Below are 27,268 nucleotides of genomic sequence, written 5' to 3'. Positions count from 1 at the left end.
ACCTACAAGGGTAGACACATAAGGGTAGTAGCAGACCTGTCCACTGAAAGTTGGCAGGCCAGAAGGGAGTGGCAGGAAATATTCAATGTGTTGAACAGGAGAAATATGCAGCTAAGAATCCTTTATCCAGCAAGGCTGTCATTTAGAATAGAAGGAAAGATAAAGACTTTCCCAGACAATCAAAAACTGAAGGAGTTCATGACCACCAAACCAGCCCTGCAAGAAATCCTAAGGGGGTCCCTGTGAGAGGAATGCTGCAAAGACTACAAAGGACTAGAGACATCACCACAAGCATGAAACCTACAGATAACACAATGACACTAAATCCATATCTTTCAATAATAACTCTGACTGTAAATGCACTAAATGCTCCAATCAAAAGACATAGGGTATCAGAATGGAAAAAAAAAAAAAAAAAAAAAAACCAAGATCCATCTATATGCTGTCTACAAGAGACCCATTTTACAGTTGAGGGCACTTTCATATTGAAAGTGAGGGGATAGAACCATCTATCATGCTACTGGAAGTCAAAAGAAAGCTGGAGTAGCCATACTTATATCAAACTAGATTTTAAACTAAAGGCTGTAACAAGAGATGAAGAAGGGCATTATATCATAATTACAGGGTCTATCCATCAAGAAAAGCGAACAATTGTAAAGGTTTATGCTCCAAACTTGATAGCACCCAAATACATAAATTAATCAATCACAAGCATAAACAATCTTATTGATAAGAATACTATAATTGCAGGAGACTTCAATACGCCACTTACAACAATGGACAGATCACCTAGGCAAAAAAACCATAAAGAAACAATGGCCTTGAATGATACATTGGATGGACTTGACAGATATATTCAGAACTTTTCATCCAAAAGCAGCAAATACACATTCTTTTTGAGTGCACATGGAACATTCTCCAAGACAGATCACACACTGGGTCACAAAACATCCCTCAATAAATATAAAAGAAATGAGATCATACCATGCATATTTTCTGATCACAACCATATGAAACTTGAAATCAACCACAAGAAAAAATTTGCATGGAGGTTAAAGAACATCCTACTAAAGAATGAATGGGCCAACCAGGCAATTAAAGAAGAAATTTAAAAATATATGGAAGCAAATTAAAATGAAAACATGACAGTCCAAACCTTTTGAGATGCCACAAAGGCAGTCCTAAGAGGAAAATACATTGCAGTCCATGCCTATTTCAAGAAACAAGAAAAATCCCAAATACAAAATCTAACAGTATACCTAACGGAACTAGCAGCAGAACAGCAAAGAAACCCCAAAGCCAGAAGATAAATAGTTAAGATTAGAATAGAAATAAATAATATAGAATATAAAAAACCAGTAGAACAGATCAATGAATCTAAGAGCTGATTTTTTGAAAAAATAAACAAAATTGATAAACCCCTCACCAGACTTTGGAAAAAGAAAAAAGAAGACACAAATAGATAAAATAATGAATGAAAGAGGACAGAACACAACCAACACCACAGAAATACAAACAATTATCAGAGAATACTATGAAAAATTATATGCCAACAAAAGGGACAACCTGGAGGAAATGGACAAATTCTGAATGTACAGAATGTACATTCTGAATTCTGAATGTACAGAAATCAGTTGCATTTCTATACACCAATTATGAAGCAACAAAAAATCATGAAATCCATCCCATTTACAATGGCATCAAAAACCGTAAAATCCCTGGAATAAACCTAACCAATGATGTAAAAAATATATATGCTGAAAACCATAAAGAACTTATGAAAGAAATTGAAGAAGACACAAAGAAATGGAAAAACATTCCATGTTCATGGATGGGAAGAACAAATATTGCTAAAATGTCAATACTACCTAAAGCAATCCACATATTCAAGGCAATCCCAATCAAAATTGCACCAGCATTCTTCTCAGAGCTAGAACAATCCTAAAATTTGTATAGAACCACAAAAGACCTTGAATAGACAAAGTTATGTTGAAAAAGAAAACCAAAGCGGGAGGCATCACAGTCCCAGACTTTAGCCTCTACTAAAAAGCTGTAATCATCAAGACAGTATGGTACTGACACAAGAACAGACACATAGACCAATGGAACAGAACAGAGAACCTGGAATTGGACCTACAAATGTATGGCAACTAACCTTTGGCAAAGGAGAAAAGAGTACCCAATGGAAAAAAAGACAGTCTTTAGCAAATGGTGCTGGGAGAACTGGACAGCAACATGCAGAAGAATGAAACTGTACCACTTTCTCACACCATATGGGTGAAAGACCTAAATGTGAGACAGGAAACCATCAAAACCCTAGGGGAGAAAACAGGCAACAAACTCTGACCTCAGCTGCAGCAATTTCTTATTCAACAACACATCTCCAAAGGCAATGCAAATAAAAGCAAAAATGAACTACTGGGACCTCATCAAGATAAAGTTTCTGCCCTGCAAAGGAAAAAATCAACAAAACTAAAAGGCAACCCACTGAATGGGAGAAGATATTTGCAAATGACATATTGGATAAAGGGTTAGTATCCAAAATCCATAAAGAACTTACCAAACTCAACACCCAAAAAACAAATAATCCAGTGAAGCAATGGGCAAATGACATGAATAGACACTTCTTCAAAGAAGACATCCAGATGGCCAACAGACACGTGAAAAGATGCTCAAAGTCACTCATCATCAGGGAAATACAAATCAAAACCACATTGAGATACCACCTTACACTGGTCAGAGTGGCTAAAATTAACAACTCCAGAAACAACAGATGTTGGTGAGGATGTAGAAAAAGAGGAACCCTCTTGCAGTATTGGTGGGAATGCAAACTGGTGAAGCCATCCTGGAAAACAGTGTGGAGGTTCCTCAAAAAATTAAAAATAGAACTACCCTATGACCAGCAATGGCACTACTAGGAATTTACCCAAAGGATACAGGAGTGCTGATTCATAAGGGCACATGTACCCCAATGTTTATAGCAGCGCTTTCTACAACAACCAAATTATGGAAAGAGCCCAAACGTCCATCAACTGATGAATGGATAAAGATGATGTGCTTTATATACACAATGGAATACTCCTTGGCAATGAGAAAGAATTAAAACCTGCCATTTGAACAATGTGGATGGAACAATGTGAAATATGTCAGTCAGAGAAAGACAGCTACCATATGTTTTCACTCATATGTGGAACTTGAGAAACTTAACAGAAAACCATGGGGGAAGGGAAAAGAGAAAAAATAGTTTCAAACAGAGAGGGAGGCAAACCATAAGGGACCCTTAAATACAGAGAACAAAATGAGGGTTGATGGGGGGGGCAGGGGAAGAGGGAAATGGGTGATGGGTACTGAGGAGGGCACTTGTTGGGATGCGCACTGGATGTTGTATGTAAGGGATGAATGATGATTATCTACCCCCGAAACAAAGAGCACACCATATACACTGTATGTTAGCTAACTTGACAATTAATTACACAAAAAATAAAGAAGGACCAATGGAAAAAAGATCTATTATATGTGTATAATTACCAAATTTATATCTTTAAGACAGCCTTTCTCCTGAGCTTCATACCTGAACATCCAACTACCCACTTGATAGCTACACTTGGATGTTTCATTTTGAATATGTTAATTTTGAGATGTTCATTTCATCTTCAAGTTTATCCTCTGGTCTTTCCCCATCTTAGTAAATGATACCACTAATTAGCCATATGTTCAGACAAAAACCTTCTTTACAAAAGAGTTTGAGTATCTTTACATACATACATACATACACATACACACACACACACACACACACACACACACATCATACACACCAGAATGTCTTTCATTTGTTGAAAAATATTTAATGTTAAATTGATTTTAAAGTAAAATCCAAACTACTTACTTAAGTCCCATAAGGTCTTCTTATTATACACTCCTTCCTTCATGATGGTCCAGCCTCAGGCCTCCTTTCTGGTCCAATCAGGGCAAGGATGAAGGGGAAGTAAGTGTGGTGTCCAGGGTGCAAAATACAAGGATTGCAAGAGCCTTCCCGAGAGGGAGTGCTTATTTAAATTTTGCATGTGATGCAGAACAGTATAGTTACCCTCTATACCACCAGCTTAAAGAAGCCTTACTTGCCACCTCAGTCCCAGGCCTGGGTGCAAGCTTTTTCCTGCCTTCAGGCCTTGGTACTAGCCATTTCCTTTGCCAAGAAAGCTCTGCTCTCTGATTTTTTTATGGCTAACACCTTGTCATTCAGAATTCTACTCAGGTCTCAGTACCTTATATAAAATAATGACAATATTAGTAGTAGTTAAAATTTATTTACCTCTTCTGTTGAGACTGAGCCCATTGCTTTATTTACTTTATTCAAACAATATTATATTATGAGTACTATCATTATCTCCATTTTACAGATTAGGAAACTAAAGCAGAAGAAAGAGGCTAAATTGCTCAAGGGCACAGCTAATGGCAATAAATTGTTTGGCTGGGAAACCTAAGTGGTTTGATTCCAGAAACCCAGCACATTTATCTCCTTTGTGGCACCTATAATTTGCAATAGCCTTGTTTATTTGTTTACTTGCTTATTGTCTTTCTTGGTTAATATGTGAGCTCCTTGAGACAGTTTGGTTTATCTTTGATTTTGTCGTCACAATGTGCCTAGTTGTGCTCAACGATCCAGATCCATAACATTTACTGAAGGAAGGCAATTAGAAAACACAGGTATGGCCCCAAAATTACCAAACTGCTTAAAAATACCCACCTATGAAAGTCTCTGAAGTATATAATTTCAAAATCGTACACTGAGGATTCTTTACGAAAAAAACTATATCACAAAGACTTTTAAAGAACAGTATATGGCTATTTTCCTTTTAAATCATCTCAAGGGTGTCACAAATGTGCCATATTCCTTGATGGATCTACTTTCCTGTGACAAAAATAATTAATGTATTACCATTTCATCTAGAAGTTACATGCAAAAAAGTGAGTTTGAGGTTGGTCAACTTTTACCAGGAGTTGTTTGTATTGTTTACTTGCTTTCTCAATGTCTAAATCATATCTCCTTCCTAGCACTTTTGATTCACTCTCCAACTCTTCCTTTGTTGACTTTTTTCTTTGGGCATCCACACCGTCTAGCTGGGAAAGCGTTTCTATGCGCTGAAGTTCCCATATCTAAACTCAGATCTGAGATCACATGATATATAAAGGAAGAATTCTTCCTTTGGGATGGTATTTCCTCCTGGTTCCTTTGTCAGCTCCCTATTGTCTGATGGCTTCTTGAATGTAAGGACAGTGTTCCTAAGGGTTGTATTCCTGCCAAGAGTTGTCTGTCTCCTACAAGGTCGCATGTTTGACAGTGCGTTTGGCAGGGAGCGGATGGATGGGGTGAGGGAGAAAGCCTAGTCTTACCTGGCTTTATAGCTCCCATTATGCTCCACCGTACGGCATCCCTTTAAGGGCAAAACTTCATCGACCAAATACCCTAAAAAGAATGAAGAGTTAGTACCTGAAAGGAATTAGAAGCACCAGCTAAGAAGATGGTGTTCAAATCTTACCAGCCGGTTCAGGCACCCAGTTCCAGCTCTGCCACGTTGGGCAGCGGGTTCACCCCCAGTGAACACAGGGCTGGTGGGCGGGTCCGAGGAGGCGAGGGGCGCTACGCATGCCCGCGCATCTGCGCCTCAGGGCCCAAAGCCTGTGAGCTCACACGCACGCCTTCCCACGCAACCCTGCGTGTTTCCCCAGTGCGCAGGCGCCCGCTGAAGGGGCGGTCACAGCTGTGCATGTTCGGAGAGGCTGGCGGGCATGGCGGCTGGCAATGTGCGCGGTCTGGCTGTGGCCGGTGGAGGCGAGAGTAGTGAGAGCGAGGATGACGGCTGGGAGATTGGGTATCTCGACCGGTCGGCTCAGGTAGCCCAGGAGGCTTTGTTTTGACTGCACCTGGATCAGCCTCCCCTGGCCCTTGAAGGCCTACCTCGTGAAACCTCTTATTACCTTGCCTGTGTTTCCCCAGTGGAAATAACAGCTTTTGGACTTCCAACAAACCCTCAGTTTCCCGTTTCCCTACTGTTCTTTCCATCCGATGTGCTTCTTTAGGCTGTCAGTGTAGCTCTTCACTTGGATTTGCACCCATAGCCTTACCCATTTCCCATTTCCTTTAAAGATAATTTTAGTCATGAATTCTTTATGAACGTTGTGTGTTGCATTCCCCACCCCCAAGAAGATGTATGTGAAACCAAACATTTCTTCTTGATGTAGTGGAAATGAAAATATGTATAACAATTTTTTTTAACTTTCTCCTTTTTTAGAAATTAAAAGGGCCATTACTCCCTGAGGAAAAGAATGAAACATTTAAGAAAGCATTGACCACAGGAGATATTTCATTGGTCCAGGAGCTCCTAGATTCTGGTGAGAGATAAGGGATAATTTCAATCTAACACAGTTGCCTACCTTCACAAGAGTTCCTTATTTTAAAAGGTTTGAGTTGCTTTTCCAGTGGAAGCACAATGAATGTTAATGTATCAAGTGTTCTGCATATCTTACTTGACTCTGAGTTCTCTTTGCCTTATTTTCTTCCTCTACCTTCAAATTTGGAATGTACCCCCCCCCCCCCGTTTGCTTCCTTCAGTTATTCTGCATCCTTCAAGAAGCCCTGTTCTGACTAATCCTACCCCACCCCGGTAGTTCCTACACATTTTTCACAGCATTTACTATGATATGTTTCTCCAGATTTTTTTCTAGGTATGTACACTTAGTTATATTTTTCCTTTGTGCTGGGTGTGTATGTGTATAATGGGGCCTGAGGTAGGAATCACAATATGTGGGTATCTGTTCCAGCTTTATTGCCTACTCATTGTGGTTCCTTGGGAAAGTCATTTAAGCTTCCAGAGCATCCGTTTCTCTATGTAAAACATCATAATTCTGTCCAGGGTCCCATAATGTTTCTCTGTGATCAAATTAAGTTTTATTATTTTCTTGAAATATCTGACATAGGAATGTGAGTTGTTGATAATAATGATTGAAATTACTGAAGGAGTAACAGGCATTTACTATCTACTTGTAGGTACAAAACATTCACACAAAATAGATAAGTGAGCTTTTATATAGCAAAATGTTTTTCTTATATGCTAGTGACATTGCGTGGTTTAGTGAAAAGGGAATCATTTTGGAAACAGTACATTTCTGGGTTTGATTACTAGCCCTGCCATTTGATGACTCTGTAATCTTGATCAAGTTATCAAACCTTCCTAAGCTTTAATGTCCCCCTTTTTAAAATGGAGCTGCATAATATGAAAGGGTTTGGGGGGGGTATTAAAATGAAAGAATGCATAAATAAAGATCTTAGAACATAAATACAATACATAAATATTAGCTGTTGTAACAAAAAAGCTGTGTGACTTTGTGGACAATAGAACTTGAATTTGTAATTGAAGAATGAAACTGTATAAAATTTGAGTAATAGAAACAGGCCTAATGCTTAATATGAACATAGACAGGAGCGTGCATAATGCTGAGGGGAATGGAAAAGGCAGAAATTTGCTTTAGAAAAGAGAGTTGCCTTGGGGCTTCGTTTTGTAATGGGACTAAGTGCAGTGAGTCCTTTTAGGTGGAGGCTCCTAAAGGATTAAGACTTAAAAAGACCTTCTGGTAAAGTTTTTAGTGAGCTTTTTAAAATTTGTTTTTAGGGGCGCCTGAGTGGCTCAGTCAGTTGAGCATCCAGTGTCGGCTCAGGTCATGATCTCATGGTTCATGGGTTTGAACTCCGCATCAGGCTCTGTGCTGATGGCTCAGAGCCTGGAGCCTGCTTCAGATTCTGTATCTCCTCTCTTTGCCCCTCCCCAATCCATGCTCTGTCTCTCTCAAAAATAAACGTTAAAATTTTTTTTTAATTTTGTTTTTAATTAAAAAAATTGTAAAGATTATTTTTCAAAAGCCAGTAACATGTAGGTATAAGTAGAAAGATACCTTTGTTCCTACTTTCACCCCCAGCATTCCTGAAGTCTTACTTCCTCAGGTAACTCTTCTTTTAGTGTTTTCTAGTTTCCTTCCAGATGTCATTATTTCACACTTCTAAAAATATTTTTAGGTTTTTGCCTTTCAAAGTTATTCTTACTTTTGATACATATTTCTGCAGCAGTTGAAAATTTTAATAAAAAATGAGCATTCCCTTTGAGTCAGCTACTTCTAACAGTTCAAAGATGTCTCCAGTTTTTGTTATTCTGTTAGTATGTTCAGTTATCTTTAAATTATAAAATATTTCAGACATTCTAAAAGGTATGGCAATTTCTCTCCTTACTCCTGGAGATACCACTTTCCTGTAGTTGGTATTTATCATTCCTATGCATATCTTTATATTTTTATTGAATGTGTGTGTATCCCCAAACCAGATAGTGTTACTTTGAATGTTTTTGAGCTACAGTCATGTACTATGTCGATCCTTTTAAACTTACCATTTTACACTATGCCTAGAACATAATAAGTGCTTAATAATTTACTTTTTTGAGCATTAAAAGGTAATGATGATGGAGAATTTTTATATTAAAGTGCTACATTTAGGGGCGCCTGGGTGGCTCAGTTGGTTGAGTGTCCAACTTTGGCTCAGGTCATGGTCTCACAATTGGTGAGTTCAAGCCCTGTGTTGGGCTCTGTGCTGACAGCTCGGAGCCTGGAGCCTGCTTCAGATTCTGTGTCTCCCTCTCTCTGCCCCTTCCCTGCTCATGCTCTGTCTTTCTCTGTCTCTCAAAAATGAATACATGTTAAAAAAATTATTTTAAAATGCTACATTTATTATCTTCTTCACATCTTTTCCTTTTTACCTTTGGTGTCACAGGTGGAGCAGTAATGTCAACAAGGAAAGAATAATGAGAATATAAAATGATCTTTTTTCTCATCTCATTCATATGCTTTCAGTTACAGTAGTTGGAAGAGGAAAATTGATTAGAGAAGACTAGTTAGGCTAGCAGTGTATGTATGTACTAAGATGGTTTTATTTGGTTTTCTCCCAGGAATTATCATGCACCTTTTATCAATTAAAGTTAGGCAGTTGGGAATTTGACATATATAATCTTTCAGCAACTTAGTGTTCCTACAGAAAAAAAAGTCAGATTCTCCTCCCCACCCCCAACAAGTTTTCATTCCTTTGTTGAAGACAAAAGTGATGTGACCTTCATCTTTGCAAAGGGAACACTTTATAGCCAGAGACTATAAAACCTGTAAATTATAAGGCATTACAGAGAGGCCTACAGTGTTTTTCACATACAGGTTTTCTTTCTTTGAAGCAGAAAAAAGTTCTGGTTTTTTTTCCTTAATATTAGCAAATATTTCTTAGTTTGAAGAGAGAGATTACCACTTAAGACCTTATTATAGAAATGGCTTTACCTAAATTTAATGGGCTGTCTTCACTGCCTCATTGTATCTTTGTCTTCGTGTCACATTTCCTGTGCTCCTCTTCAGTCCTAGATCCAAACCTAGATCAGTTGAACCATTTTTTTTTTCTTTATATGACCAAACCACTCAGTGCTGTTGGAGAAAATCAAACGACTCCAGGGATTTGTATCATTAATGATTTGAGAATTCTAAGGTCTGCTGGCTCTTGTCCTTTCTTAACAGTCATTATCTATCTCTTCCTGTCCTGTTTTGGATAGTGGCTATTTAAAACTTCTTCTTGGGGTGTCTGAATGGCTCAGTCAGTTGAGCATACAGCTCTTGATTTCAGCTCAGGTCATAATCTCAGTGTTCGTGGGATTAAGCCTTGAGTTGATAGCATGTAGCCTGCTTGGGATTCTCTCTCTCCCTCTATCTCTGCCCTGCTCACATGTCCTCTCTCTCTCAAAATAAATAAATAAACTTAAAAAAAAAAAACTCAACTTTTTCTTACTCCTCAGGCCTGATACCTCATCTTTTCTTCTCTTTATTCTAGCTCAGTGCTTGTTTGATTTCTCAAAGGCAGAATCAGAGAGTCATTTTTTGATTCTTTTCCATCACTTCTTAAAGCAGCTTTAAATTCTAATGAATTTTGGAATTTTTGGAATATCCTTTTGTATCCCTCTCTCTCTGTCTCCACTGCTCTTGCTCTGACTTTTGCATAAACATCTATCCTCATAACTGGTCTCCCTGCCTCCTTTACCACTCTAAACAGTGATACCTGTGTTGTTTTTGTAATACAAATATAATGATGTCAATCCCTGGCTCACACAATGCAGTCTGTATTTTGTAATTTCTTCTGATAAAGTCCAGGTGTAACTATTTTCTATTTTTTTCTGAAACCATTATTACTAAGAAATTCCCTTTAGTTATAAAAGTATATGATATATGTCACTATGAGCAATACTTTAAGCATTTGAAGGTGGCAATGATTTTTCTTTTGGTGGGGAGGCTGTTAAAAGCTTGTTTTTATATTTACAGGCCTTAGCGTAGATTCCAGCTTTCGGTATGGATGGACTCCCCTTATGTATGCTGCTAGTGTTTCTAACGTAGAGCTAGTTCGAGTCCTGTTGGATAGAGGTGCTAATGCAAGCTTTGATAAGGGTAAGATGTTTTAAACATTTAAAATATGTGAATATTTACTGTGTATATATCTGTGTAGAAGCCTAATTATAGTCTTTTTAGGGGTGGTGATGCATTTTCCATGTTCTGTTTGTATATATTCACTTTAAAATAAACCTTTGTCCTTGAAAAGAAATAAGGTGAGATGTTGCGGTAACTTAACTGATTATGTTTACTGTGATTTTCTTGATTCCCAAGCAACTATTACATGAAGTGAAAAAAATTAAAGCAGTTTGAAAAACAAACCTTCGTATTAGTTTTATTATGTAATCAAAATACAAAATCAAATTAAAAATCATAAATATTTTGGAAAAACTCTTTCCAAAGAGGTAGTAGATTTCATTTGTATTATCTTCATAACTGGTTATGTCATTACATACCTCTAACTGTGTTGGAGAGTTTGAGTTATTTTTAAAGGAAAAATGCATTGAAAGAAAACATCAGAAAGCTGATAGTTTTGTCAAAAATTACTTGAAAATCAGTCTTTAGGGGTGCCTCGGTGGCACAGGCGGTTAAGTGTTAGACTCATGATCTCTGCTCAGGTCATGATCTCACAGTTGGTGTGTTCATGCCCCTCATTGGGCTTTGTGCTGATGGCATGGAGCCTGCTTGGGATTGTCTCTCTTTCTCTCTGCTCTCCCCTGCTTGTGCTGTCTCTCTCTCTCTGTCTCAAAATAAATAAATAAACTTAAAAAAATGTTTTTATAAAGAAAATCAGTCTTTAGATTTTAAAACTCAACTCTGAATTATATCACTTAAGGTTGTTTGAGAGGTAGCTTATTAAATCTATATATGTTTTATTGTTAAATAATTTCTACTCAGTACTACTTTAAATGCTTTTGAAAAAATGAGCGTATGTGCAAATCCAGATAAATTATTTTATTGAATTATTCCAGTAGGCAATTAAATTCATTTCATAATTCAGATATAAATTTCATTTTAGAACTAATTTTCACATTAATTTTGTACCTGTGTTAGATATTTGTAAAACCATTTCTATGCTGTTTTCTTATCTATCTATGTATTTTGTACAAATTCCCATCTTATCATTAGTTTTAATCTGCTGCTATGATAGGTTTTTCTTTTTATTATGTCATTTAAAAATATCACCCCTTGGGGCGCCTGGGTGGCTCAGTCGGTTGAGCGTCCGACTTCAGCTCAGGTCACGATCTCGCGGTCCGTGAGTTCGAGCCCCGCGTCGGGCTCTGGGCTGATGGCTCGGAGCCTGGAGCCTGCTTCCGATTCTGTGTCTCCCTCTTTCTCTGCCCCTCCCCCATTCATGCTCTGTCTCTCTCTGTCTCAAAAATAAATAAACGTAAAAAAAAAATTTTTTTTAAATATCACCCAATGAAGGGCACCTGGGTGGTTCAGTTGGTTAAGCATCTGACTCTTGGTTTCAGCTCAGGTCATGATCTCCTGGTTCATGAGTTCGAGCCCCACATTGGGCTCTGCTTGGGATTCTCTCTCTCTCTCTCTCTCTCTCTCTCTCCCTCTCTCTCTCTCCCTCTCCCTCTCCCTCTCCCTCTCCCTCTCCCTCCCTCCCTCTCCACCCCTCTCTTGCTCGTGCTTATGCTTGTTCTCTCTCAAAATAAATAAACTTAAAAAAAATTTTTTAATAAAAATTAAAAAAATACCACTCAATGAAAGCAGTACTTAGGAATGAGATTTATGAAAGTGTATAAAATACTCTGCTTAAAAAAAATTAATAGTTTTCTTACCTACAGAGAATAAACTGATGGTTCCCAGAGGAGAGGTGGATGGGTGGGAGGGAGGGATGAGTTAAATAGGTGATGGGAATTAATGAGGACGTTTGTTGTGATGAACATCAGGTGTTTTATGTAAGTGTTGAATCACTGACTTGTACACCCGATACTAATGTTACACTGTATATTAACTGGAATTTAAATAAAAACTTAAACTAAAAAGAAAGAAATAAAAGCTTTCTTTCTCTGCTTCTTGTAATCAGAGGGATACCTTACAGTTATAAAATGTAGTAGTTTATATTTTTCACAGCATGTTTACATAAATTCTTTTATATATTCAACAGTAGTCCCACCAGGTAAGGAGGGAAGATTCCTATCTATAAATTAGGTCTTCTGAGATGTTAAGACATCACTGGAGTGACAGTTTATCAGTGGCAGAATTGAGACTAGAATCTTTATGCCTAATCATTATTAAACCACTGATGTAAACCATAGCTGTCATGGCCTATTTTGAATTCCCCTATTCTTACCTGAAAAGTGTTTTTGTTTTTTAATATACTGTGATCTCTGCTTGTGGCATACAGGCCAAGAGAAGAAGATTTTTAGGAAACAGGTGATTTCAGAGAGATCAAGTAGAAAATGACCAAAAAGAAACCAAAGGATATGGCAGTTAGTTCATTTTCAGTAGGATGGTCTGGATAAAAACCAGATTTCACTGAGATGTCAAATGAATGAGAAATAAAGAAGTGAAATCAGATAATATCAATTCCTGTTTTTTAACTGCAAGTTCAGCAAGGCAAATTTTAGTCAGCCAATAACTATTCACCTCCAGACAGCATCTCTACATAGAGTCCATGTTATTACCCCTTCCCTATTTTCTTGAAGAAAAGGGAATAGGGAATGGAAGTTAAGAAATGAATTGTAGATGTATTTTGGAGATTAAGGCAGTTCATCTCTGATGTCATTTTTTGGTGAAGGAAGACAGTTATCTGCTAACAGTAAGAGATTTGGAAACAAGTTATAAAATGTTAAGAGTATGGTAAGTATTTAGAATCTTTTGAATGGTCAAAGAAGTCTGTTAGATATACTTCTTGATGTTGGGGGGGGGTCCTCACTTTTCTTTACAGATAAGCAAACTATTTTGATAACTGCATGTTCTGCACGTGGCTCAGAAGAACAGATCTTGAAGTGCGTAGAACTACTGCTCTCAAGAAATGCTGATCCAAATGTTGCTTGTAGGTAAGAGCCTTAATACGTATTCAAAAATATAGATATTTTTATTTGATTATTAGCCTGTTAAACATTTGATAGCATGATTTTTTTTTTTAATTTTTTTTTTTCCAACGTTTATTTATTTTTGGGACAGAGGGAGACAGAGCATGAACGGGGGAGGGGCAGAGAGAGAGGGAGACACAGAATCGGAAACAGGCTCCAGGCTCCGAGCCGTCAGCCCAGAGCCTGACGCGGAGCTCGAACTCGCGGACCGCGACATCGTGACCTGGCTGAAGTCGGATGCTTAACCGACTGCGCCACCCAGGCGCCCCGATAGCATGATTTTTTAAAAATCATGAACAATTTGTGTTTACTTGGCCATTTAGTTGAATGAAAATAGGTCATGCAGTCATGGTTCCAACTGTATAAGATTATCACAGGAGGGCATATCATGAAGGTAGTCTTTCAGATTTTAATTTTTAGAGGAATGTCCTAAGAATTTGAAGTGAGAAGGAAATGAAGACAATGAACTATATCATTTCCTATGAATCATATACTCCAAGGAACAGTTAAGCTATAATATTTAAACCTTTAGTATTCTCTCTGTATAACAGTTACCTGCTAACCAATTCTACACAAATATTAAAAATTTCAAATAATACATTGAAATGTTTTAATTTTCCTAAGAATTTTCCAATTATGTTATTTCATATAGGTAACAGTGCCCAGATGTGTAGAAAACAAGCTGTAACTGTATCTTGGATCTGTTGAAATGTCAGTAATTTAAAAAATAAATCAGAAAGCTTAAAATTTCTGTTACTAACTTCTTTCTTAACCTGGCTTTATCTTCGTGTTAAATCTCTTTCTGTTTTATTTATTCTTCAAAATTAATAGAGTAGGAAGTAGGCTTTCTAACAGAAATATGTCTAGCATGAATAGAATTATTATTCATAATTCATTAATTCAAATAATAGTGATCTAGTGCCTAATATATAGAGGTAACTTTACTTGATTATAGAAGTTTTTGTTTACCTGATTTAGTTTCTTTGACACCTAGACAGAAGGTGTCTGTTTTGTCTCCCAGTGGACACTTGGTAATATCTGGAAACATTTTTGATTGTCACATCTGGGAGATTCTGCTGGTGTAGAGTGTACCGCTGACATACTGGGTAGAGGCCAAGGATGCTGCCAAACATCCTACAGTACATTGGACAGCCTCTCAAAACAAAGAAGTATCCATCTCAAAGTGTCCTGGTGCCAAGGTTGAGAAAGTAGTGTGAGAAAAGTCAGGCTTATAGAGTGGATAATCAGTATTTAATGAATAAAGATTTTTTAAAGATCTGGAAAGAAACTACCTGCAAATTTTTAGCAAGTTGATTCACAAGAACTTTTATTCTGTCATATATGGTATAATCCCTAGTTAGATATAAATTTTGAATTTGGCTGTACTTTGGAATATGTCCAAGATACCTAGCTAAAGTAAGCCTCATCAATGGGTTCTATAGTTTTAATTTTTACATTTAGAAGTGGGTTTTGATAAGAATTGCCTTTCTGGGTTCAATGGGAAATTGGTTTTTTTTTTGGCTGGTGCTCTTCAATTTTTATTTTATTTTATTTTTTACTGCTTCTGCACTGTATTATAGAAAGTAAAGCCTTTACCCTCCCAGTCACTCACTGTCTTGAAACACACTGAAGGAAGGTCAAGCAAGCCATTGTTATAGGTTCCAGACTTTGCTGCTTCCAGAAGAACTAGAAGGTATTTTTTTTTGATACACAGGATATATTTGGGGAAAAAAATATTTCATTTGAATTAAAATAATATAACATTCGCATCTCAAGCTAAAACTACAGGGCAGCCACATAATTTCAAAACTGAAAACTGAAATTTCAAAACTGAATCTGAAAGAATATAAAATTTGGATGGATCTGTACTCAACTAAAATGGAGAATTATACAGCATGGTTGAAGAAAAGAACAATCTGCATTTAATTAACAAATATGAGAAATACCTGAAAAACTTTTCAATTGCTTTTATTTTCATGCTCAAATCATAAAGCAGTGAAATAATTGAATTGTGTTTTCTTGCATAAAATGAGGATCTTAATAGAGCTGAAAAGAATAAGTCATGGGAAATAGTGCTTTTAGGCTGCAGATTTTATAAGGATAGCATTAGTGAACAGATGGGGATAGTGTGGTGACAGCATACAAGAAAAAAAATCTCAGGACACAAGGGGAGTGCAATAAGATTTGGTGGAATTAAAAAAAAAATTTTTTTAATGTTTGTTTATTTTTGACAGAGAGAGAGAGACAGAGTATGAGCGGGGGAGGGGCAGAGAGAGAGGGAGACACAGAATCTGAAGCAGGCTCCAGGCTCCAAGCTGTCAGCACAGAGCCCAGCGCCGGGCTTGAACTCACAGACCGCAAGATCATGATTTGAGCCAAAGTCAGTCGCTCAACTGACTGAGCCACCCAGGCGCCCCAAGATTTGGTGGAATTTTATAGATAATTCATTAGCAGTGATAAAAATCAAAACCTATTAGAAGATCAGGAATTTTAGTTTCAATCCTTCTCCTTCCTACCCCTAACCATCTTTTCTTTGTTTTGCTTCTTTGAAAAATTTTTGTAATGGTAAAATGTGTGGTAAGAACATAAAATTTGCCATTTTAAGCATATAATTTAGTGTATTTTTCTACTATAAACTTTTGCCCCAGGCATCTGAAGTTTGCAGCCTTTTGAGCACTGCTCACTTTTCTAGCCTGAGATCCGAGCTGAGCTAAGTAGAGACAAGTAACTTCCATTTACTTCTGATACCTGTGACTATCTACTTTTTTTTTTTTACCTACTGAATTGTTTTTTGGGAAATCACATTTGGTGTTTGTTGCTGTTTGTTTTGCTGAAACACTTTAATGCAGCTTAGTCATATTTAGCCCTAAACACAGGTGGCCTGCAATCATACTACTTGGAATTCAGCAATTGTGCCATAGCGTGGACTAATATTCCTTTTTTTTTCTTTTTATACTGATAATGTAGTTACCAGTGACATTATAAATTATTAAAGTTTAAAAGGTCTATATTAGATTATTGGATATATGATAAAATTTGAAACCTTCAATCTAGCCTTAAATTTGGAGTTGAAATTTTTGTTAGAGTAATAATAGTAATTATAAAGTATATATAATTAACATTTCAGTTTTTAGGAATTGTGTGGGTTTTTTTCCTTCAGGTGTTCTGAAACATTTGCTTATATTAAAAAAAGATATGTATTTTTTTACATTAAGGGAGAAATTTTTCTGGCAGAGAAGTTTATTATATTCAGATTGCTCAGACATGAGATAAAGGTTTTGTAAAATCATGTGGCATTTTAATTTTCATAGATGTTTTTATTATCGTTGATAAGACAGTACACATTAACTGATATCCAAGGTTTTGACGTAATCATTGTGGGATTGTTAACTTATTGAATGTTACTGCCTGTGTTAATAGACAGAAAATACTCTGGGAAAAATTTTACTTTCTTTCTCAGAATATAAATTTAGTTGTAAATGTCACTGGAGCAGTTTGGTAGATTGAGGTCTAATTCTGGATTACAAGATTAACTTGTTTTTTAGTCATAAGTAAATATGTAACATATCTTTGCTCTGAAAACATAGACTGAGGGCACAATAATAGTCTCAGAAAGAATTTTTTAAAAGAGCTTATTTAGAAAACAGTACTTGAAATTGTTATTTTGTGATTTTTTTCCTTCATGTAGATTTTTATAAACCACCTATGCATATCCTTTGTGAATCTTTTTATTTACCTGTGTTTTCTTTATCACACATAGCAGCTTTGTTAGCAGTTTTATATGTATGCAAACAGTGACAAATAGCTTAGTGTTGCCTTGCATTTAGGGCATGGCATTAATATTGCTGTTCATATACCTGCAAGTCTAGTTAGTCCTTTTGGAAGCACAGAATGGAGAGGATAGAGGTGAGAAAAGCTAGTTGATAAAAGCCCTTGACACTAACCTCTGAAAACACATGCATAGAAACCAAGACCTTAAAACAAACAAATACCTTCCAAATTCTTACTTGACTTTGTTTTATTGGTGTCTAGCACCAGTGGTAAGTGGTGTGGTGGCTGCTAAAGCTTCCACTTGGAAGAGACCCGTAGCATTTCTTCTATTTTATTGTGATCACATGGTCATATCTAGCTTCAAGGGAGTGAGGAAGTATAATCTTACTGTGCCACAGGGGAACCAGCAATATTGGGTGGACCGTTCTGATGATTTACCATGTCACCTTAAGTGTATTTTCTTCAGGGCATAACAATTGTATTTCCTTTTTACTGTATGTTCAAAGTAATAATTAATTTTGAGTTTTGAACATAAATTTGTGATGAGGAAAATTGGTATTTATCTCAAACTTTTTCATTCACTTTTATATGTAATCTGTCCCTAATTTGTTCTTTATAATGTCTCTTAAAATTGGGGCCCCTGAGTGGCTCAGTCAGTTAAGTGTTGGGCTCAGGTCCTGATCTCATGGTTAGTGAGATATTGCCCTGCATGGGGCTCTGTGCTGACAGTGTGGAGCTTCCTTGGGATTCTTGCTCTCCCTTGCTCTCTGTCCTTACGCATGAGCACGTGCACACAGTCTCAAAATAAATAAATAAATAAACAAACATACATTACAAAAATGTTATAATGTCTCTTAAATTCTTTGCAACTTTGATATTTATAATTCTACCTTAAGGGGTACTTTAATAGCCTCCTAAATGACATTTTTGACGGTGCTATGTCTGTACTTTGGTCAGTCTCGTCTCCTGTTACCTATAGAACACACTTCCTTTTGTCTATTAAGTAAAAGCCAAAATTCTCTGCAATATGATCCCACCTTAATTATTTCTCACTACTCTCTAGTATCTAACTTCTTTTTCATTTTATTTCAACATTATTCCTCAGATACACAGTCATTCCTACCTTTATGTTTTTCCTTTTGTTATTCTTCAGTTTGGAGTATCTTCTTCTTCCCTCACTGTGCATTCAAATTGTGTCTTCAGGTGCCAGATTAATAGTCTATGATGCTTTCCTGTGTTATTAAGCCCACAAGAGTACTTTTTTTCATAAGCTATGATTTTGGATGGGTGGTTATCTTATTGAGGACACTCTTCTACATCTCATTGTTCTTTCATTGTTTTCCTGTAGGAAAGTCTGGATTTCCCTATGAGCCACTTGACTACCCTAGTACCATACATAGTTTTTTATTCCTTCACAGTTCTTTCATGTGATATTTATCAAGTTCTTATTGATTTTAATAGATTTGTCACGGAATGATCATTTGTCTCTTTTATTTCCAAAACGTAACTGTGTTTGTGAAGTAATTCACAGTATATGTGAAGTAATACATTAATCCATTTATACCACAGAAAACATGAAACATGACTTAGATGCTGAATGTCTGGGTCCAAATACTATCTCAACAACTTGTCTAAGCTAATATAACCATTAAGTCTTTTTGAAACATTTAAGTCTCAGTTTCTTCTGTGATTGGTCAATGTGATACCTAACTACCTAGCAAGGCAGCTGTGAGAATTGAAATAGGATGATGAATATGCAAATACTTAACATGCTGCCATTTCATAGTAGGTGCTTACCAAATGTCACATTTACCTAAATTGGTAGTATTTCCTGTGCTTTTATAAGAGCCACAATTTCTGAAATGCATATTTCTTATTGATTTATAAAATTAAACTGATGAGTTTATTTTAGTTTTCCTTAAACATTTTTACCATTTTAACAAAACGTGCATAAGTGAGCAAGTATATTCTTATCTTTTGTTTTGACTGAAATTTAAAGATGATAATCTAAGTATTTCAATATGATGAATATCTGGATTATTAGTATGGTGGGTTAGGGGTAAATGAGAGTAGCTTAGCAAGAAAGAAAAGATACAGGATGTTGGCTAAACGGGCAAGTCAGGTACGCTATGACTTCAACAGTTAGTCTTTTAACTCTCTTCTAACTGCTGAAAGAATGATTTTTTTTTTTTAAAGTGAAGCTGTAGTTTGCCTAACACTCCTCAAAAAGATGACCCAAGTAGTGACTATAATATTTTCAAATGCTTTGTAATTAGAAATTATAATCTGTGGGGGTGTCTTGGTGGCTCAGTCGGTGAAGCATCCAACTCTTGATTTCGGCTCAGGTAACGATCTCATGGTTCCTGAGTTCAAACCCTGCATTGGGCTCTGCAGTGGCAGTGTGAAGCCTGCCTAGGATTCTTTGTCTCTCTCTCCCTTTCTCTCTGCGTCTCCCTGTTTGAGTGCTCTTTCTCTCTCGAATAAACATTTTTTTAAAAGAGAAATTATAATCTATCCTCTTCAGATGTCTCTCTTTGAACTTTGGTATTGATTAGGTTTAGGTCACCATATACATTTTCACACACAAAATCATTAATTTGAAATAAAAACCAACCATAGTTCATGTATTCTGACACATTTTTTCACATATCAGTTAACATCTCTGAAATTGGTTGTGTCTCCTGAAATTGATGGCGTCATACATCATATGAAATATGGTCAGTTTGTTACTTACCTATTTAGTAGTTTTGTCTCCAGTTATATTTTTTGAACTCAGGGTTGTCCAGTGGTACTGGAAGTCCTGGAAGAAGTGAGCAGTGTAAAAATAACATTTTAAGGTTTCTATTATGATTGAAGTTTTTTTTCTTAAATATACTCTATTTCAGCGTTTTCCCACAAGAATAGCTTACTTTCTACATATTAATAGTTTAATAGTTTCTACATATTAATAGTTTAATAGAAGGATGGGTTGCTGACACATTGAAGCATTAGATAAAAAGAAATGATTTATCTCTCCATCATGCACCTTGTACACACATATACATGGTATTTTCATTATTTAGAAGCATACTGCTACAATTATATTTCTTTTTGAAAATTTTCCCCACATTCAAGTGTTACAACAGCCTCATGAATACCTACACATAGAAATGAATCCATTCTTGTTGGGAAAGTTTAATATCTCCTGTTATATGTCTCTGTACAACTGTGCACATTATAATTAGGATCTTCACTTAGTCAAGAATTTACTGGGTCTTAATCTTACCAAGATACTAATTTTTTTTAAATTTTTTTTAACGTTTATTTATTTTTGAGACAGAGACAGAGCATGAACAGAGGAGGGGCAGAGAGAGAGGGAGACACAGAATCTGAAACAGGCTCCAGGCTCTGAGCTGTCAGCACAGAGCCCGACGCGGGGCTCGAACTCACAGACTGTGAGATCATGACCTTAACTGAAGTCGGACGCTTAACCGACCAAGCCACCCAGGCGCCCCCCAAGATACTAATTTTTAATATCCATTGGTACTTATTAAAGCCTATATAAGGCTTATTAAGAATAAAGAAAAAACATACCAAACTTCTGCATATCAAAGATATACCTCTTTTAGTCTTTGAAAAGCCATGTTTTGCCTAATCACTTCACTTCTTTCTTCCTTGGAGACAGCAAGTCTTATAATTTGCATGTATTTTTCCTGTTACAGTTGGGTTTTATATTAATGTATAAGTATTTATATAAATATATATAGAAATAATATATTTATTTATAATTCTTTTTACAGTAAAACCTTGGTTTACAAGCATAATTCATTCCAGAAACATGATTATAACCCAAAGTGCTTGTATACATCAAAGGAAATTTCCCCATAAGAAATAATGGAAACTCAGATGATTCATTCCACAACCCAAAAATACTCATATAAAAATGATGATGGGGCACTTCGGTGGCTCAGTTGGTTAAGCATCCAACTTCAGCTCAGGTCATGATCTCGTGGGTTTGTGAGTTTGAGCTCCGCATTGGGCTCTGTGACAGCTCAGACAGAGCCTGGAGCCTGCTTTGGATTCTGTGTCTCCCTCTCTGTCTGCCCTTCCCCTGCGCACGCTGTCTGTCATTCTCTCTCTCTCTCTCTCTCTCTCTCTCTCAAAAATAAACATTAAAAAAGTTTTTTTTAATGATTACAGTACTGTAATACAAAATTAAAGAAAAATAAATTAATCTGCACTTATCTTTGAAAACTTTTGTGGTTGATGTGAGGAAGCCAAGAGAGAGGAGGGTTATTGTATAGGACAACTTTCACTGTCATTAACAAAATCACTGCTGTCTATTGGCTCATTGGAATCTTTTTCTGCATGGAGGCCATTGTATATGTTTGCACAGATGTTGGCTACAGTGCAATATTAATAAACTCTTATTGTATACTGTATTTAATGTAACTGGCAAAAAAGGAAGCAGAGGAAAGGGCCTCTATCTGCAGGCAGCCTGACCTAGAATGAAGCAAAGCATTCCTAAGCTTACTCTTATATGGAAAAGCAAAGAACTGTCCAAAGAACCAGAGGTTCTTTGAAGTGACAAAAAATACACTAGTGCCTGTTGTGGACACCTTGCAATGTTCTGAAAAATCACTGATTTCTGCCAGATACCGCAGCCTGAAACAGAGCATCTGAGCATGGGAGACAATCATCCACAATCCCACAGCGAGAGAGAGAGAGAGAGAACCCTTGGCTCATTTGTGATCATGGGATGTTTGGCCTTACGTACTGCTCATACTACAAGATATCACACTCATTTATCAAGTTAAAATTTATTAGAAATGTTTGCTCATCTTGCATAACACTCGTGAAACAAGTTACTCGCAATCCAAGGTTTTACTGTATTTATAAAATTATCCACATGTACTTACATATAATCATCCATATATCTTTAAAAAATGTATTTTATCGTACATTTTCATTGAGATAGAATTTATAGTGTGAAACGCAGAGAAGTTATGTGTACAGTTTAGAGAATGACAAATATACCCATGTAGCTCACACCCCTTTCAAAATATAGACCATTTTCCCATTACCCTAGGAAGTTCCCTTAGGTTCCTTCCAAGAGGATTCTCTGAACCATAGAGGCCACCACTGTTACTTTTTTCTACTCTGGTTAATGTTTCCTTTAGTGCATCATACATTATATATTCTTAATATCTGAATTCTTCACTCAACATAATAATTTTGAGATACATCCGTGTATTACGTATCAGTAGTTTGCTTCTTTGTATTGCTGATAAATAGTACAGTGTTTGAATATACCACAGTTTTTTTCATCTCTTAGTTTTCTTTTTGTTATTTATTTCTGTCTTTATTCCACTGTGGTCAGAGAACATAGCTCTCTTTGATTTCAAATCTTTACAACTTGTTGAGATTTTCTTTATGGCCCAGAATGTGGCCAGTTTTTGCAGATGTTCCATGTTCACTGCCACTAATAATTTGGCAATAGTTGGGAATAATAGTCCATGTGTATTAATTAGACATTTATTTGTTGTCATCAGCTCTTCTCAATGACTGCTGATTTTTTTTTTTTTTTTTTGCTTGTTTGTTCTGTCATTTACTGTGATTTCCATATTGGCCAATTTTTCCTTATGTTTTAAGGCGACTATATTCCTGATGCATTGACCTTTTTTATTCTTATGAAGTGTGTTCCTCTCTCGGTTTAGTAGTGGTTCTTTATTATAGTACACTTTGTCTACTGTTAGTATGGCTATATCACCTTTCTTTTATGTTTGTATAGTATATATTTTTCCGTCCTTTTGCTTTCAGCTTTTCTATGTGGTTTTGTTTAAAGTAAGCAGCTGGAACGCCTGGGTGGCCTAGTTGGTTAAACATCCAACTCTTGATTTCAGCACAGGTCATGATCTCACAGTTTGTGAAATCGAGCCCCTTATCAAGCCCTTGGGAGCCTGCTTGGGATTCTCTCTCTCCCTATCTGACCCTCCCCAACTTGTATACTCTCTCGCTCTCTCTCAAAATAAACAAACATTTAAAAAATAAAGTAAGCAACATATACAGGTTTTTCAAATCCAGACTGATTAACAATAGTTTCCTTGTAATTGGAATATTTAGTTCATTGGCATTTAGGGTACATACTGCTATGCCTGTTTAATTTAGTGTTGTTATTTTCCAAGACTGTTTTTGGATTAATCACTTTATTATTCAGTTTCCTATCTTGCTAGTTATTCATTCTTCTATTATTCTTTGAGTGGCTACTCTAGAGATTGTAGCATGTACTTTTTACTTCTAAGAGTCCATTATTTACCAGTACTTTGACAATTCCTGGACAATGTCAGGAATATTTTAACTTTAACTTTAGAATATTTGAACTTGGTTTGTCCATACCACTCCTACCTTTCTGGTGATGTTGTCATATATTTTAAATCTCTATGTATTTTAAACCTCACAGCACATAATTACCATTTTATATTGTTATCAATTATGTTGTTGTTATATAGACCCTTAGTTAGATTGACTCATACATTCATTCTTGTATTCTTAATTCCATCTCACATTTTCATGTTTCAATCAGGGATCATTTTTCTTCTAAAAACCTTTCTTTTGTGTATTTGCTGGAGATAAAGTCTGTTTTTGTTTGAAAACTTTTTTACTTCACTTCAATTTTGAAAGTTAATTGAGCATAGACTTCTAGATTAGAAGTTAATTTCCTTCTAGTAACTTAAAGCTATCATTTTGCTATTTCTTGGCCTCCTTTGTTTCTATTGAAAAGCTAGCTGTTAGTCTTATTGTGGAAGGTATTATGTTTGAGGGTATTTTATTCTCTGATGGTTTTTATGATTTTCCATTTGTTTCTTGTTTTAGGCAACTTTGCTCTAATATTTCTAAGTATAGTTTTCTTTGAATTTGTTCAGCTTAGGGTTTATAGAACGTCTTGAATCTGTTGTTTAATTTGTTTTGTGAGTCTCGGAAAATTTTCAGCCAATATGTCATCAGATATTGCTTTTGCCTCATTCTCCTTCTCTCTTCAAATGGAATTTAGACCATTACACCCGTATCACATATGCCTCTTAACAATCTTTCTTTATTTCCATCCTTTTTCCTCTCCATATTTCACCCTGGGTATTTTCTCCTGGTCTCCTTCTCACCTCCAGGTTACTAATCTGCTGCTGCTGCAGTTAATCTGCTACTAAACTCATTTATTAACTTCTTAATTTCAGTACATCTTATTTTTAAGTTCTATAATTTCTGCTTACCTTTTATCTTCCCTAAAATTCAGGTCTCTAGTTAAATTCTTTCTTTGTCTTCTATTTTCTGGGGCACATTAATCACACTTATTTTGAAGTATGTTTCTTATAACATCTAGAGGTCTTTTTAATTGTCTCTTCCTCTTTTAGTCACGTGGTTTGTCTCCTTAGAATGCCTAGTAATTTTTGATTGAATGCTGGATATTATGTATAAACTTTTGTATAGGCCTATTTACTTCCAGAAAATAATTAATTTTCTTCTGACTGGGAGTTAGAACCTTGATCCAATCAGGGATTATGATAGTTCAAGGTTGGGTTTCAGGATTAATCTATTTCCCCTACAACCCTTCAGTGATATCAACTCCAAGTGGGGATTTTACCTGAGTTACTCACCCTTTAAGAAGACAAACTTTATTATTCTTCTCAGTTTTATGGGAATGCTAAAAGCCCTTCTTACCTCTTCAGCCTCTTAGCAGCTGTTTGAGGGTCTTCCTCCCTCCTCCCCACACATAATTCATGTTTCTTAGGAATTTTCATATGCCTTGAAGGTAAAAGCCCAGCAGAATATCACTTCTCTTCAAGGTCCCTTTTATTTTCTGCTATTCCTTTTTTTCCAGACAATTCTTGAAGCTCTTGGTTGGTAGCCCTGAACTCCATTTTTTGTGTCTCTAGCCCCATAAGAAGGCTTGTAAGCCCTGATTTTTGCTTATGCTACTCAGGAATTGGCAAATGTCTCAAGAGAAAAAGTGACAAAGAATTTAAGACTCAATTCAACAAATGCCTCTTTTCTCCCCAAGATATTGGCTTCTCATATTCTGGCTGCCTTGGTTTTCTACAAGGCCTTCAAACATAGTTTGTATTTTGTCAGCTTTTATAGCTTTTGTTAGTAGGAGGTTAATATAATAAAATTACTCTGATAGTTGAAAATGGATGTCCAATTCATAGCATTTTATTGTCCACATCTCCTTTTTCATAGTTTCATTAAACTCCCAGCTAAAAGCTGATTATTTTAAGCAGAGTTAAAAAAGTAGATAATACTGAACTGTACAGTAAAAATGTGACATGAAGACAAACCATCCATTTTACCCTTGGTACAGAGAAGTAATAAATACATCATTATGAAGGTACATTTTTTTCCCGTCACATTGAGAGTTTTGTTTCTGCTTTTCCTTGTATGCCCTCTAGTGGAAGTTTTATTGAAATGAAATAATTTAAAAGTGAATAAAAAGCTCTGCATCATCCAGGAAAAAAAAACTGTAATTATGGTAACAATGTGTAAACTTACTTTTTTAAATTTAAATAATTTTTTTATTCATTTTTGAGAGACAGAGAGACAGAGCATGAGCAGGGGAGGGGCAGAGAGAGAGGGAGACACAGACTCCAAAGCAGGCTCTAGGCTGTGAGCTGCCAGCACAGAGCCCGACACGGGGCTCAAACTCACGGACTGTGAGATCATGACCTGAGCCGAAGTCGGACGCCCAACCGACTGAGCCACCCAGGCACCTCATAAACTTATTTTTTTTTAACCGTCTCTTGGCCATTAACAATTTGAGGAACTTTGATAGATGAAGGAGAAAAAAACAATATCACTAGTATATTCAGCTGGGTTTAGTTAAACAATATATGCTAAGCCCTAGGAGATACAAGGTAACATCCATTCTCTGCGTCAAGAATTTGACAAAATAATATAAGAGATTATAGGACTTTGAACATTTATAATAGAGTAAGACTAGAGGTAGTAGAGGATGTCCCTAGGAGTAGAAATTGGGAGAAAATTTAACTGAGATGAAGATGTCAAGTGGAAAATTCCTATAGCTTTTTCTTGAGATTTGAAGAATGAATAGGATTTAGTCAAAGGAAGATGATAGAAAAGAATATTCAATGTAGAGGGTGGCACCTCTAGAAATGGATGAGAGCACCTTTTATTCAGGCAATTGTAAGTTATATAACCAGATCATACGGTATTAGAGTAGAAATGGAGTCAGAATTTGGCAGTGGCTAGATAATAATCTGTGAACCATGCTAGAAACTATGAATTTCATCCTGAGAGCTATTAAACAATTTTAAGAAAAAGGAATGTATTAGTATTTTATAAAGGTTATTCTGTTAGTAGGTTGAGAATCAGTTGGAACCAAAAGGTCCAGTTAAACGACTGTTGCTCTTGCCAGAGACTGTATATTCAGAATTGAAAACAGAAGTAATTTTGCCTGAATTTGGAGAACATTTGGGTTTCAGGGTTAATCTGTTTCCCTTCAGTGATCTCAACTCAAAGTTGGGATTTTACCTGAGCCACTCACCCTTTAAGGGCCATGAATGATAAATTTCCACTGTACCTCAAGATAGTTATCAAAATGTATTTTTATTTAAAATTCTGATCACAAAAGGTTCTGGTTAAAAATTTTTTAAAATATGTAACTTAGAAAATGAAAAGTCTTCTTTTTTCCTACTACATAGCAGGTTATTTTATATTCTTACAGAATTTCTTCCATTTGTTAGCATTTTTTTTTTTTGGTTTTCTTTTATCTTTAAATAGGATTATATACTATATAGTGTATCTCAATTGCTTTTTTTCACCAGTGTTTCACAGACACTGTACTGCCAGTATGTATACCTACAGTTCTCTCTTTATAATGGCTGTATAATCTTCTACTATATGGATGTGTTATCATTGCTTAGCCTAATATTTTACTGAAAAACATTTGGATTGTTTTCAGTTTTTTAGTATTACAAAAAATGCTATGGTCAACATCT

At 36.1% G+C, this 27,268-nt stretch overlaps 1 protein-coding gene and 1 long non-coding RNA gene across 2 annotated transcripts in view; one reads left to right on the top strand and one right to left on the bottom strand.

Annotated features, from left to right (window-relative positions):
* Positions 1-3,895: 3,895 nt before the first annotated feature.
* LOC124523945 (uncharacterized) lies at positions 3,896-5,600 on the bottom strand. The gene is made up of 3 exons (XR_006965140.1): positions 5,544-5,600; positions 5,398-5,470; positions 3,896-3,957 (listed from the first exon to the last, which is right to left on the bottom strand). It is a non-coding gene; the product is annotated as an uncharacterized LOC124523945 (long non-coding RNA).
* Positions 5,601-5,772: 172 nt separating this feature from the next.
* The window catches only part of ASZ1 (ankyrin repeat, SAM and basic leucine zipper domain containing 1), a 51,987-nt gene continuing 30,491 nt past the window's right edge, over positions 5,773-27,268 (top strand). Inside the window, exons 1-4 of the mRNA XM_047097023.1 lie at positions 5,773-5,898; positions 6,297-6,396; positions 10,393-10,515; positions 13,364-13,475. Of these exons, the coding sequence (XP_046952979.1) occupies positions 5,794-5,898; positions 6,297-6,396; positions 10,393-10,515; positions 13,364-13,475 (440 nt within the window). The 5' untranslated portion in view covers positions 5,773-5,793. The remainder of the gene's footprint in view (positions 5,899-6,296; positions 6,397-10,392; positions 10,516-13,363; positions 13,476-27,268) is intronic.

This window comes from Lynx rufus, unplaced genomic scaffold (assembly GCF_022079265.1).
Source record: "Lynx rufus isolate CCGP_SWC_20201006 ecotype Redwood Valley unplaced genomic scaffold, mLynRuf1.p SCAF_4, whole genome shotgun sequence".
Taxonomy (NCBI): Eukaryota; Metazoa; Chordata; class Mammalia; order Carnivora; family Felidae; genus Lynx; species Lynx rufus.
Note: the sequence above shows the minus strand (reverse complement) of the source record. Positions and strands in the feature narration are given on the sequence as shown.